A 13,742-nucleotide genomic window follows, 5' to 3' on the forward strand; every position below is an offset into this window, starting at 1 on the left:
CTTGCCATGTGGAGCGAGCATCTAGGAAGCATCCCTGAATGGCCCACGGGAAATGGAGTGGGCGACACCCGATGGGCCTTCTCATGCACTGAACTTCTCAGGCTGGTCGGTGCCCTCACCGTCTGGTCTGTATCTGAAGGATGGCATGTCGTCGTCCTCTCCAATGAGGTCTTCTTCTGAAAGACAGGCAGATGCTTCAGAGCTTTCCCTGACTTTGCTCCATGGAATCACTAGCCGTGACGGCAGAGGGCCAGATTGTGCCACCCATCCCCACCCTGTGAAGCCCCTTACTCCACAAGTAACTCCAGTGGATAAGATGCTACTCGGGGTGAGTAGGGGCAGCAGAATCTGGCTGGCAGTGGAAGGTACAAAGCTGGGTCCATGGTTATGATTTATTTTGGGCCTTTCTCCAATAAACTCCTTTGGGCTCAGTTCCCTCAGGCTTCCACCCAGGCCAGGCATTTTGGAAGGTGGGAAGACGCCCAGGCAGGGTGCTTTGGAAAATGCACTGTCCAAGCTCTGTTTTGTTTCTAAATGAGTTATGAAGCATTGCTCCTCTGCCTGTAGACATCTGCTGGGTCCTCAAGCCCTTCTTCCTGTTGGCAACCACCAAGGGCTAGATTGTGTCTTTGGGCACAGGGATAGTGTGGAAACCGAGCCAGCCCAGGAGTAGCCCAAGAGCCGTGGTGTCTCTGAGATACCTCTGAAGTCCCAGTCCTCTCCCTATTCCCATCTCGCTCCTGCAGCACTCATAGACTCTAAGGCCAGAAGGGACCCCCATGATCATCTGGTCTGATCTCCTGCAACTCGCAGGCCATAGAACCTCGCCCACCTGCTCCTGTGACAGATCTCTGACCTCTGGCTGGGTTCCTGATGTCCTCAAACCATGGTTTAAAAACTCCAAGTGACAGAGAATCCACCGTTTACTCTGGGTCTGCGCTATCCGTAAATTAACAGCTCCCAGCTCAGTTGCATTGGCCAGAGAGCAGACACCACCCATTCCCTGCCTCGCCCCCTCCACCTGCTCTGGAACGGGAGTAAGGGCACACAAAGCCCTGCTCGCTCCTGCATGCCCAGCCCTTGGGGCCAGGGAGCCTGTGAAGAGGTGGAAGGGGAGCTCCTGGTCCCTGGCATAGGGCTGGAGTCTGTGACACCCTGGCCGTCATGTAGTGCTATAAATGGGCCCCATGCTGCAGCACCCGGCAGAAAGCGGGTCCCTGCTCTGAAGTGCTGGGAACCAGGAGTCACCAGGGTGGGACAGCAAAGGGGGAGCGAGATCCGCTCGCATGCGGACAGCCCAGCGGGAAACCTGGTGGGAGTGACATTGGTTTTGCCACTGGAATGAACCTGGGGCACCTCCCCCAGGCAGACACGCCTACCTCCTCCACCCCAACCCTGGGGGAGCTTTACCCTCAGAGCACAGCATTGACTTAATCACATCTAGCTCCGACAGAGGCCCCAGGGCCCTTCTTTTGGACCGTTTCCTGCCTGTCCTGCAAGAAGACGTCCCTTTAGGTGCAGAACGCCAGTTCCGTCAGAGAGGGGCCCTGTCGCGGACCCTCCCCCACCCCACAGCCTGGCTCTCCAAGCTCTTCGTGCTCTGAGCTCCCAGAGAGTGCCCTGCTCATCTGCCCTTTGCCGTTAATTCCCCTGGACTCTCCTGCAATTTAAACAAATGCCAGGGGAGAGGATGTGCCGCCTGCACCCTCTCAGGCCTGGGGAAATCACCACGGTCAGGGCCGGCTTTAGGGCGATTCCCCCGATTCCTGGGAATTGGGTCCCACAGTGTCCGGAAGAGGGGCCTTGCACCCTCCGTTGAAGTGCCGCCGGAAACAGAGGCAACTGATTGAGCTGCAGCCGAATTGCCACCACTATCTTCAGCAGCAACTCAATCGCTGCTGCTTTCTTCGGCAGCATTTTGGCGGCAGCTCTTTCGAATCGGGCTCCACATGTCCTGAAGCCGGCCCTGACCACAGTTGCACAATTGCTAAGCCCCTGCCCAGCCTGGATACTGACTGCAATGCACTGGAGCCTATCCCAGCCTGCGGGGGAAGCACTCAGGCTCATGTGCATCTTTGACCCCAGGGTACTGACAGCAAGACACTCTGAGGCATATGCATGGGAAGTGGGGGTGCTGCAGCACCCCAGGTTTTATGCAGGGCCACTGGTCCCTGGTCCCACTCCCCAGCCACTGGCTCCTCGCATAAAACGTGGGAGTGCTTCACACCCCTATGTCCTGCTCCTGGCCCTCCGCCTGCACTCTGCTCCCCAACCCTTCACCTCACCTGCGACTCAGGTCCTGGTCGCCGGCCGCACTCCCTGGCCTCTGGCCCCAGGCCGGTCCCACGCCCCGCTCCTGGGCCCTGCCCCACTCCCAGCCCTGTGCTCGGGGCTCTGCTCCTGGGGCCCTGGCCACTGCCCCATTCCCCAGCCGCTGGCCCCATGCCTGGGGCCCTGTGCCCAGCGCCCTGCTCCCAGGGCTCCACTCCCTGGACCCCTGGGGGTGAGGGGAAGGACACTGGTAAGGGGTCTGGCTTTCAGCACTCCCACTACTAAAATGTTCCAGCACCACTGTTCCCAGACATTGCTTAGGGACAAAGGAGAGAGTAATACAGGAACCAATGTCTAGTGTGTGCATGCCCCACTGTCCTCTACTGGAGGGCAGCAGAACTGCCCAACTGCGTGTCACAGGACCTATACTGGCAACAGCTATTGGAGATTCTACTTTAACTCAAAGGCAGCTGCCTGGGCTTTGGAGCAGGGAGATCTGAGTTCTGTCTCTGCACTGAGCAGATTGAGAAACCGTGGATTGCCATGGGTTTGTTACATTATGATACATGAGGTTAACCCTGACACAGACCCTCAAATCCAGCCCCCCTGAGATGTGAGGAAATTCTGCTCTGATTCAGTCTTATGGAAGTAGAGAAAGAGCTGACAGGGATTTGTAGGGGATCTTAATGCAAGACAGTCTCTGTTAGCAAGAGTCAGGCTAACTGTAACCCTACTAAAGCAAGATTTGTAGAAGCGAGGATTGTGTGAGGCGAGTGGGAAAGAACTGTGTGAGAAGTTGTTTCGACCTTGTGTAGATAATACGAAATGTAGACTGGAGTCTCTTAAGTGAGAAAAACAAGATATCAGGATGACCTATGTATAAACAAAATGCAGCTGTTGCTTATTATTGTCTGTAACAAAAGTATAAATGCTGCTGTAATTGTTTACCTGTCTCGGAAGGGGAGATCCTATGTCCTAGTGCACTCTCTCCCTACTGTAGCTGCTAAACAGAATAAAGTATCTGACAAATAAGTGAGAACTCTGTTATTCTCCAATAGTCTGAACACCACAAGGACTCTGTTTTATGGATTTTTACTGGGGATACTCCCCAAACGGAAAGTTAGAAACCTGGGTCAGAATCTCGTCCCTTGATCCCAATTCCTCTCTAATGAAATCCCTAATTATTTTTCTTTAGGTCAAACTCCCACTACGTCTCTGCCTCTCTCCCTGCTACAGCCCTGCAAATCCATGGATATCCACTTTATATCCGCAAGTATCCATATCTGCGGATCATTTTTGTGGCTCGAATGCGGGTGCAAATTTTGTGTCTGCAGCGCAGGGCTCTACAGATCTCTGCTGCTCCTGGTTCTCGCCCAGCGCATCAGTATCAGAGTCAGAGGATAGCGGTGTGGCTATTATCACTTGAGGTCTGCCTTATAATTTAGAAAAAAAACAGTCCCTGCCCCAACAGATTCATGACCTGGCCCAGGTACAGAATACACAGAACAGAGAGATCCAAGAACCCATGTGTCTTCGAAAGGCCCCCAGGAGACGTGCTTTGAGGAGGGAGATCAAAAGAACCTGAAGACTGTTCCGAGGATAACAGGAACAACATGGAACAAGCCATGATTTAGTGCTGGGGAAAGGTGCCGGATTGGCAGCAGCCCTGCAAACTGAAGTCCTCTGCACATGGAACGGGCGCTGCATGGACAAGTTGCCTTCACAGCATTGTCTTGAAGGAGGGACAATCGCAAGATCTCCCTCCACGGTGCAGCTACTCTTTGGCCGCTCTCCTGCGACACTTGTGCCCGATAGTGCAACCCCAGGCAGCGTCTCGGGGACCTCTGTGTTACACTGACGAGTGGTTTGTGTGTGATTGGGTTCTACTCCACGGCTCTTCCAGGAACGAGAGATGGCAGGGTGGGGGTGGGAGTGGGCCCGGGGAGGATCAAGACAAGTCACTGAGATTGTGAACAACTCCAGAGAGGTGCTGCCTGCTGGGTTTTCTAGAGACCCCATACCAAAGTCAGGGCTTTTGGTATAAAAGGCTGAGTTTGAACAGATTCAGAGTCTTCCCTTCGATTCAACAAGCAGACAGGATCTTGGAACTCTCGCTGAAATGTTGGAAAGTCTTTGGCCTACGAGGGCCCCACAAGACCGATGGAGGGATCCTGGTACATTTGGTAAGTGTGCAGGGACGTTTCCTGGGTTTTTTACATTTTCTCCATAGGCTTCTCTGTCCTTATACGAAATGTGCTCTGCTGGGGAAAACACCGTCTGCCTTCGGAGAGAACACAACACACAGCCGCTGGCCATTACGCAGACTGGCTTTCTGGACATATTGCAGTGCCTAGCAGGGGGCTGGGCAGCCTTACAAAACCTTGGTCAGGTGGGAGAGAGAGGCGGGTCTCGGCCCAGAGAGCTGGGAGCCGGAGACCATAAGTGGGTGCCCTCGAGGGATCCTGCAGCGGGAATACAGGAGCAGTTACCCTGACCCTGTGATAACATCCAACAAGGGGAACATGTAGCGGTGACAGCTCAGATACGAACTGGGTAAAGTAGACCAGGAAAGCGTGTTTTGTTTCACAGTACAGGAAAGGGGAAAAAAGAGATCTCGTCTGAGTCTAATTTCCCCTGACACTGCAGATAATATGCACAATTCAGCTCCTCCTCATCGAGTCGCTGCATGGAATAAAGGGATTAATAAGGCCTAATCTGCTTCCAAATACTGTATTTCCTGAGCTGTAACATTCGGAAGTGGGTTCTGAGGGTGGTTGGATTGGGGTTTCACCTTGGCATGTCATAATGACAGGAGAGCCAATTGTGAAATACCGACTGTGCTTTCAAACCACTTCCCACTAAACTCCAGGGCTGCCTGGGAGAGAATGTTGAACATAGACATGATTTTGGCTTAGCCTCATCCTGACTAAGCATCTTACTTTAGACAACTCCACATCTGAAGGCTTCTTCTCCACATTTTGCTTTACAGAGCCAAAGGATGGCGTGTGTTTCTGCAGCAGATAGATGACCCTTGCCCCTTTAGGGCTGGAAAGTCACCAGGGAGGTAATAAAAAGTGGTGTTTATCAGCGTCCATCTGGAACGCAGTTTGTACATTTTTCTGGGCCTGAACCCCAATTCTTGGCATTCCCCCCAAGTACAGTAATAGGAAGGTTTCAGGCTATATTGACTCCAACAACATGCTTTGGAGTTTCTTTGAAATTACAGAACATAGGGGGAAAAACCTCAGCGGTTAAATGAGATTTTTGTAGTAATTAGGATTTGCACTGTCCTTCTACAGTCTCGGGAATTTCCCACTTCACTGCCAAGGTCTAGACAGGTGTCTAATCAATTAGGGAATTAGATGAACACTGATTTTCCTGATCAGTCCTAGTGCCCAGGGAAATCAGAAGATGGCTAGGAACCATCTGTCAGCCTTGGATGTAACCAAATTTACTTAGCAGATATGTCCAAAAAAATTCCACTGAGATCTCTAGCACGTGGACGAGCCACATCTCAGGGCTTTGATGTAATTACCATGAAACAGGACTGTTTAGCCAATAGGATCACACTATGCAAATAGCTGAGAGTCAGTTTCACGCTGAGTGGCTGAATCCCCTGCCAAAGCCAGAATTCTACAGACCAGGAAGAAAGAACAATTTGTTATTTACTGCTTGGAAGTGAAATTGAAAAGGCTAAAAAAAGATTCTCCCCCTTAACCAGGGCCTGGGGAAGTTCTGCAATATGGGGGTTATGAAAACCTGCTGCAGTTTTGATCTGCGTTTGGCTCCATCCCAAAGCTCTTATCTCAAAGTGCAAAACTCTGTCAAAATCCCCAGATTTCGTATCAAAACTAGAAGAGCACAAAAATATGTGAAAATGTGACATTCACAATAGCTTTCTATGGACAAAGGCCAGTCATTTATCTGGGAGTAAATTCGCAAACCCGAGTTACTGTTTTCATTCTGTGACCAACTCTACTTTGTATGCATTCTACAGGAAACAGCAAACCTGCAGGTTTTGAGGTTTACAAATTCTGCGGTGATTCACTGACACGGCCCTAGAATCATGAACCATGCAGAACTGACAATGACACAGGGCTTGATTCTGCTCTCACTTATACCTCCATGCATCTGATGAAGTGGGTTTTAGCCCATGAAAGCTTATGCCCAAATACATTTGTTAGTCTCTAAGGTGCCACAAGGACTCCTCGTTCTTTTTACTTATATCTGTGTAATTCAGGAGTAACTAATCCCACTAACATCAGAAGAGCTACACTGGTGGTTTATAACACCCCAGCAGCCTGCCCTTGCGTTGCCGAAGGACAGCGCCACTGAATACCATGCAGGGAGACATTCACAGGGTCCAGATCAGGGAAGGGAATGGGAGCCTCTCCTCTCTAGACGCAGGCCAGCGGCAGAGTGATCGAGAGCAGTTCCCGTCAGCTTCTGGGTAGGACGAGCTGTGTGGTCTCAGCCCAGTTCACATCTGTGCCATCACCGCTACAATATGCTCCCCTGGTTGGATGTTGTCACAGGTTCAGGGTAACTGCTCCTATATTCCCCCTCCGGGATCCCTCGAGGGCACCCGCTTAAGGTCTCCGACTCCCAGCGTCTCTCTCCCACCTGACCAGGTAGCCAAATGCTGCAGGAATCTGGAAGTGCTACCTGGAAAGGCAACTTCAGTCAAAAAAGTGAACAGAATGCTGGGAATGATTAAGAAAGGTGAGCTCAGAACAAGCCCGTATAATTGATGGGAACCCATAAATCAGTTGCAGGTTTGCTCTGACTAGGTCTAGGTTCACGAGATGGAGAAGCCTCCTGCACCATGGTCCAAGAGCTTAGTCTGAACCAACAACCTTCAGCACCAAAGCACAGACTTGAGCTAGAGGAGTAACTCCCTTATCTGGTGCCAGTAGTAAGCACGTATCCTCTGCGATGCATAACACCCACATTGCAAGGGCACCCAGCCCAAGTGTGGCTTTATGACCACTTGCAAAACTGGGTGAGTTCTGCACGTTTACCGGCTCCTGCACAAAAATTTCATGCGTCTCTCTTTGCAACAGCAGCTCTCTAAGCAAGGTCAAATGTTACCAAACACACACCCGGGAGGGGAGAGGAAACTGTTTGTATACAAGATTTTAATGTTTGTGGTTTTAAACCTGTTTGTGATTATATTAACGCATGGGCAGTCAGGTATTTTTAACAAAACAACCCAGCAAGACAGTCTGGTCTCCTGGTTGTGACTGAATCAAAAAGCCAATTGATTCGTGCTCTGCTGATTCCTGTGATCTCACCAGAGACCTCCCTAGGGTGCACATATTGCTCACAGTCACCTGCACCGCCGTTCTGCTCCTGCACCTCCTGTCCCCCCTCTATGGACACCGGCAAGGCAGCCTGCAGCCCCGAATGGGCGCACCCCACCTCTCAGTGGTGTCAGGGCACGGTGCCAAGCTCGGAGGCCAGACCAAAGCAGGTTGTAATCACCCGAGAGCCATGAGGTCAGTTTGCCCTGGCATTAACCCTGGTGCTTGGTCTTGGTCATTGGTGCCAGATGCCCTGCCCCAGCAAGACCTGACCATCACTGATTCCAGGTTACAACATACCTGCTCCTTCCAGCAGAGCTCTGACTGTGCTCTCCCCGCATGTAGCCAGAGAGAGAAGAGGGGGTACTGCGGATGATTCCTGCCAGCAGTAATGGGATGGGTAAAGTATTGGGTGAGGTTCTCAGGAGGTCAGACTAGATGATCATAAAGGGTCCCTTTTAGCGTTTGTATCTAAAAAATCCCAGACACAAACTGCCACCACAAAGATGGTAAAGGGCTGTCACGACAAACATGGAGCCTCTCAGTTCACGACTGGGAGGCCAGCGTCATTGTTCCCATCTCATAGATGGGGAAACTGAGGCACGGGGGGCATGACTTGCCCAAGGCCACAAAGTAAGGTCAATGGCATGGGTGTGAATAGAATCCAACAGCTGTTATGCTCTGACTGTGGCCTAACCATTAGGCATGCTTCACCTCTCAGGTCTATCTCCTCTCTCTGCATCCATCCAGGAACACATATGAGGAGGCCAAGCCAAACACTGTACCAATGGACATGCAAAGCAGCAAGCAAGTGACAAATTACGTGCCAAAGCCCAACCATAACTCAGACCTAGCTCCTTGGTTATTTCCTTGGACAGCATATTATGAACACATATGAAATGGGGCCCATGAGTCCATAGCAACTATTCGTGCAAATTGGATGGGAGACACCTGCATTCCTGCTAAGGTGAGCCATGCTGAGCAGTCCTGCCACTCTATACGACTTCTTTGGCTCACTTACTGGGCGTGGAGAAGTTGGAGTGTAGTCTGAAGACAATGCTGGTCCTCAAGTTATTAACTAACGTAACAGTGGGAGGTTGGGATTATTAAGGGTGATTTTCAGTCCTTTGATGTGTGCACTGAACATAAGAACAGCCGTACCGGGTCAGACCAAAGGTCCATCTAGCCCAGTGTCCTATCTTCTGAAAGTGGTCAGTGCCAGGTGCCCCAGAGGGAATGAACAGAACGGAATCATCAACTGATCCATCCCCTGTTGCCCATTCCCAGCTTCTGGCAAACAGAGGCTAGGGACACCATTGCTGCCCAGCCTGGCTAATAGCCACTGATGCACCTACCCTCCATGAACTTATCTAGTTCTTTTTTGAACCCTGTTATAGTCTTGGCCTTCACAACATCCTCTGGCAAGGAGTTCCACAGGTTGACTGTGTGCTGTGTGAATAAATACTTCTTTTTTTTTGTTTTAAACCTGCTGCCTATTCATTTCATTGGGTGACCCTAGTTCTTGTGTTATGAGGAGTAAATATCACTTCCTTATTTACTTTCTCCATACCAGTCATGAGTTTATAGACCTCAATCATATTTCCACCCTTAGCCATCTCTTTTCCAAGCTGACAAGTCCCAGTCTTATTAACCTCTCCTCATACAGAAGCTGTTCCATACCCCTCATCATTTTTGTTGCCCTTTTCTGAACCTTTTCCAATTCCAATATATTTTTTGAGATGGGGCGACCACATCTGCACGCAGTATTCAGGATGTGGGTGTACCATGGATTTATATAGAGGCAACATGATATTTTCTGTCCTATTATCTATCCCATTCTTAATTATTCCCAGCATTGTGTTCGCTTTTTTGACTGAAGCTGCCTGTCGGTTGAGCTAAAAGGGAGCGTGGGGGAGTGAGTGGTCCGTCTGTGTCCCGATGCTAGTGAACCTGACGACTGAGATTAGGCTGGGTGTGGCTGTTGCCTAGACTCAGAGAATTGCAGATTTTAAAGCCAGCAGGGACCGTTGTGATCATCTTGTCTGACTTGTATCACACAGGCCCTAATTCCTGTCTGAACTAGAGCAGCTGTTTTAAAAAAATCCACTCACAATTGAAAAATTGCAAGTGATGGAGATATAACTCTTTGACTTCAATAAGACTTCTGATACTGTCTCACGTGACTTTTTCATGAGTGGACTAGGGAAATACAACCTAGGTGGAGCGACTATAAAGTGGGTCCACAACCAGTTGGAAAGTCATACTCAGAAAGTAGTTACCAATAGTCCAGGAAGGGCATAACGAGTGGGGTCCCACAGGGATCTATTCTTGGTCTGGTTCTATTCAATATCTCCAGAAAGGATTGAGACAATGGCATAGAGAGTACACTGATAATGTTAGTGCATAACACCAACAAACATGATTAAAGATCTAGAAAACATGACCTACAAGGGAAGATTGAAAAAGTTGGTTTGTTTAGTCTGGAGAAGAGACCATTGAGGCGCGACATGATAATGGTCTTTAACTATGTACAAAGAGGAGGGTGGTAAATTGTTCTCCTTACCCACCGAGGCCAGGACAAGAAGCCATGGGCTTAAATTGCAGCAAGGGAGATTTAGGTTAGACAGTAGGAAAAACTTCCTGTCAGGGTTGCTAAGCACTGGAATAAATTGCTGAGGGAGGTAGGGTGACCAGACAGCGAGTGTGAAAAATCGAGACGGGGGTGGGGAGTAATAGGAGCCTATATAAGAAAAAGAACCAAATATCAGGACTGTCCCTGTAAAATCAGGACATCTGGTCACCCAAGAGGGAGGTTGTGGAATCTCTGTCAAGGGAGAGCAGGTTAGACAAACCCGTGGCAGGGATGGTTTAGACCAGCAGTTCTCAAACGGTGGGTTAACAAGGTTACCAGGTCTGGTCTGGTTTAACTTGCTGGGGTCTGAGGCCAACGCTGAAGCCCGAGGGCTTTAGCCCTGGGCGTCGGCACTCAGATTACAGGCTCCTGCCTGGGACCAATGCCCTTGGGCTTCGGCTTTGTCCCATGTGCCACCCCCCTGGGGCTCGGGCTGGCTCAGTCTTTGGTCCCCCCTTCTGGGGCCATGTTGTAATTTTTATTGTCAAAAAGGGGGTTATGATGTGAAGAAGTTTGAGAGCCGCTGGTCTAGATAATACTTAGTCCTGCCTCAGTGCAGGGGACTGGACTAGATTGTCTAACGAGGTCCCTTCCAGCCCGATGACTCTATGAATCCACTACAACCCTCGGTAAATTGTTGCAGTGGTTAATTACCCTTGAATTGGCCTTAGCTTCGACTCCTAGTCATTAGACTTTGTTCTGCCTTTGCCAGTAGCTTGAAGGGTCCCCTAATATCAGAGATCTTCCCCCTGTGTAGGAACATACAGACCCTGATTCAGTCACCGCTCTGAGCCTGCCCTTCCATGAGCCAAACAGTCCGAGCTCCTGAATTCTTTCATTGTAAGGCAGGTTTTCCAGGCCTGTGCTCCTGCTTCCTAGTTAATGCTCGCAGCGTTCTGAGCAAATGCTCTCGAGCGCTAAATTAACCCCGTTTTCCATGCGTGACTCCACAGGCTTTGCAAACAGATAGTCAGCGAGGCCTGAATTTCAGCTTCTGACAGGGTCGCATTTAGCAACAGCTTATAAAACTCCCTCTCATTTACAAAAAGAAGAGAGTCCTTGAAAGGGGCTGTCAGGTTGGAGGCCGGCCGGGCACATCTCATTTTCCAAGGCAGGAAAGCTGCCCTCTGACTCTCCATCACACGCAGCATCACGGTGAGCGGCTCCAATATTTGCCATCTGACGGCGGGGTGGGAGCGAGCTGACGGTTTAGCTGGAACTCTCAGCCCTCGGGTGGTTATTGCTGGGTGGCCAGTTTGGAACACGCCCAAGCTGCCGCCCATTGCCCCGCAGCAGAGCACGAGCCAGTGCCCACTGCTTTCCGATCCCCCGCAGGCGCCAGCGTTACAGCTGCAGGGAGCGTGTGTGTGTGGGGGGGGGAATGGCTGGGCCTGCTCCGATGAGAATCAGCCCCCGCCATCACCCTAAACTGCCTTTGAACCTAGCGAGCTTTACACATTGTATACAGGCAGGCAGCATGCCTGAAATGCGGCCCGCTCTGGGGTGGAGGGACCCCGCTGCATGGAACTCAGCTTATCTGCCTTGAAAAGACAAAAGGCTGAGCCAACCCTCCCATGTAGCTGTCAAGTCCTTACCCATTATCATGGCATCCTCCAACCATGTTACAATCACTAACCCTTTCTCCTGTATGACCTTCTTGGGCAGGGAAACTGTGGCTTTAGGACCTTCCAAACCTGCGACGTAGCCCTCGAAGCACCCCGCTCCGGGGGTAGGCAATGCTCTCCAGTGTCTCTAAGCAGGGGTGAAGATATGGCAGCAGCTACAGGGGGCAGGGAGCTGCCAGGCGGGGACTCAGAAATCACCATGAGCTAAGATGCAATCGGAGAAGCTTCCATGCGGTTCTCCTGGCCTTGGTTCTCTGTTCCTTCTGTGTCCCTCTGTCTCCTGCCCCAGGACTTCAGTGGGAGCGGGATCAATCTCTAGCTGTCCCCATAGTACCCTGGCATGGAACAGACTCAATCCCACTCCCTGTCCTGGAGCTGGCAGCCTGCCACGTGCACCCCTGCGCACCAGGAAGGATGAATCCTGCTAGGCAGGGTGGCTAGCAGCATCCTTGCTCACCACTGCACAGTGGCACACAGGCTGGGCTGATGGGGAGGGACAGCAGCTGGCCCGGGGGGACGGGGTGGCAGCTCCTCATGGGGCTGATCTTACACCAGTCCCCGTGGACATGCACTGCACCGAGGGGACGACATCCTTGGCACAGGGATGGGGAAGCCCTGGATCTGTGCTGGGGGCTCCCTCTTCAGGATCCTGCCACAGGCAGACAGAGGGGGGGGGGTTGGGACAGACAGTGAGGGGCTGGTCAGAGGGGATTTCTCACCTTTCAACTCCTGACTCCAGTGTCTCAGCCCGTTCCCCACTTTGTCCCACAAAACTATCCCTTGCCCCCTCCTCTCTCTGCTCCCAAACCCTCTCTGCCCTACCCCGGCTGCCTCCCTTGCTGTCCCCAGTTCTGTATCTGAATTCAATGCTGTGTCTATACCAGGGGAGGGTCTCTGGCCTCCGTTAGACAGGGAGGCTCAGAGCAGGGGGTCCCTTCTGGCCTTGGGATCTGTGAATCTGCCTGTCTCTCCTCAACCTCCCCACTTTCAGCACTCCCAGGTCACTGGAACCATTCCCAGCCAGCTGCCTCCCCGGTCCCCTTAACCCTGGGCTGGATAAAACTCCCACCTCGCCCGAGGCCGCCGTACCCGGGCACAGAACTCACCTTTCATGGTCCTCTTGCCAGCGGCACAGAGGGTCCGGAAGCTGCTGCTGACTCCAAGCAAGCGGGTTCTGGGGAGAGGGAGGCTGGTCAGCCCCTGGATGGGAAAGTCCCCACAGCCCCCTCCCTGCCGACACGTACTCCCCCTTAGCGCTCTGCACAGGGGTCGCCTCTCCTCACAGGCATCCCCGTCTGGCCTGCTGGGCTTCAACAAGCCGAGTGCATGATCCTGGCTCCTCCAGGCTCCCCCTTTCCTCTCTCCCTCTCGCTCCTTGGTCGGCAGCCCAGATCAACTTCCTCGCTATTTCAAAACCATCCTGAGCAGCGGCTCTCCCCTGGCAGCCTCCACTCCTCCCATGGCCGCGGTCTGGGGAGCTGGCTGGGGCGAGCCGCCGTCGGAGTTCTCTCCGCCCGAGCTCGCCTGCCCGCCGGAGTACGACACACAAAGTATGTGCCGGAGAAGACAGGCTGCTCCCCGCTCCCTCCCGCCAGCCCTAATTGCTAACAAATGTCCAGTTCCAGCAAAGAGCGGGGACTCTGCTGTGTGGGAGGAACCGGGCGGGGGGAGTGGAGGGCAGCTGGGGTGGGAATTGGGGTGGGGAACAGGGCTCCCCATAGCTGGGGTTTAACTAACTGCAAAGTTCAGTTGGCTCTGAGCATCTACAGAACTCCAGGAGTGTTTGGAGCTGGGGGGCTGTGTCTTCCCGTCTAAGAAATCGGGGACAGTTGGGATCCAGTTCAGACCCAAATTTGGTGCGGGGGGGGAGCTGGGTCAGCGATGCTGGTCCTGCCAATCATAGGGGCCAGA

At 52.1% G+C, this 13,742-nt stretch overlaps 1 protein-coding gene across 3 annotated transcripts in view; it reads right to left on the minus strand.

Moving 5' to 3' along the window:
- The window catches only part of SCARA3 (scavenger receptor class A member 3), a 36,978-nt gene extending 23,568 nt beyond the window's left edge, over positions 1–13,410 (minus strand). The window contains exons 1-3 of one of the 3 annotated variants that reach the window (XM_050948825.1): positions 12,938–13,410; positions 10,861–10,955; positions 120–176 (exon numbers count right to left, since the gene is read on the minus strand). In XM_050948825.1, the coding sequence (XP_050804782.1) occupies positions 120–147 (28 nt within the window). In that variant the 5' untranslated portion in view covers positions 148–176; positions 10,861–10,955; positions 12,938–13,410. The remainder of the gene's footprint in view (positions 1–119; positions 177–10,860; positions 10,956–12,937) is intronic. The other 2 variants (XM_050948824.1, XM_050948826.1) reach the window with 2 other exon arrangements.
- Between the last annotated feature and the right edge of the window lie 332 nt (positions 13,411–13,742).

Source organism: Gopherus flavomarginatus, chromosome 4, assembly GCF_025201925.1.
Source record: "Gopherus flavomarginatus isolate rGopFla2 chromosome 4, rGopFla2.mat.asm, whole genome shotgun sequence".
NCBI lineage: Eukaryota > Metazoa > Chordata > Testudines > Testudinidae > Gopherus > Gopherus flavomarginatus.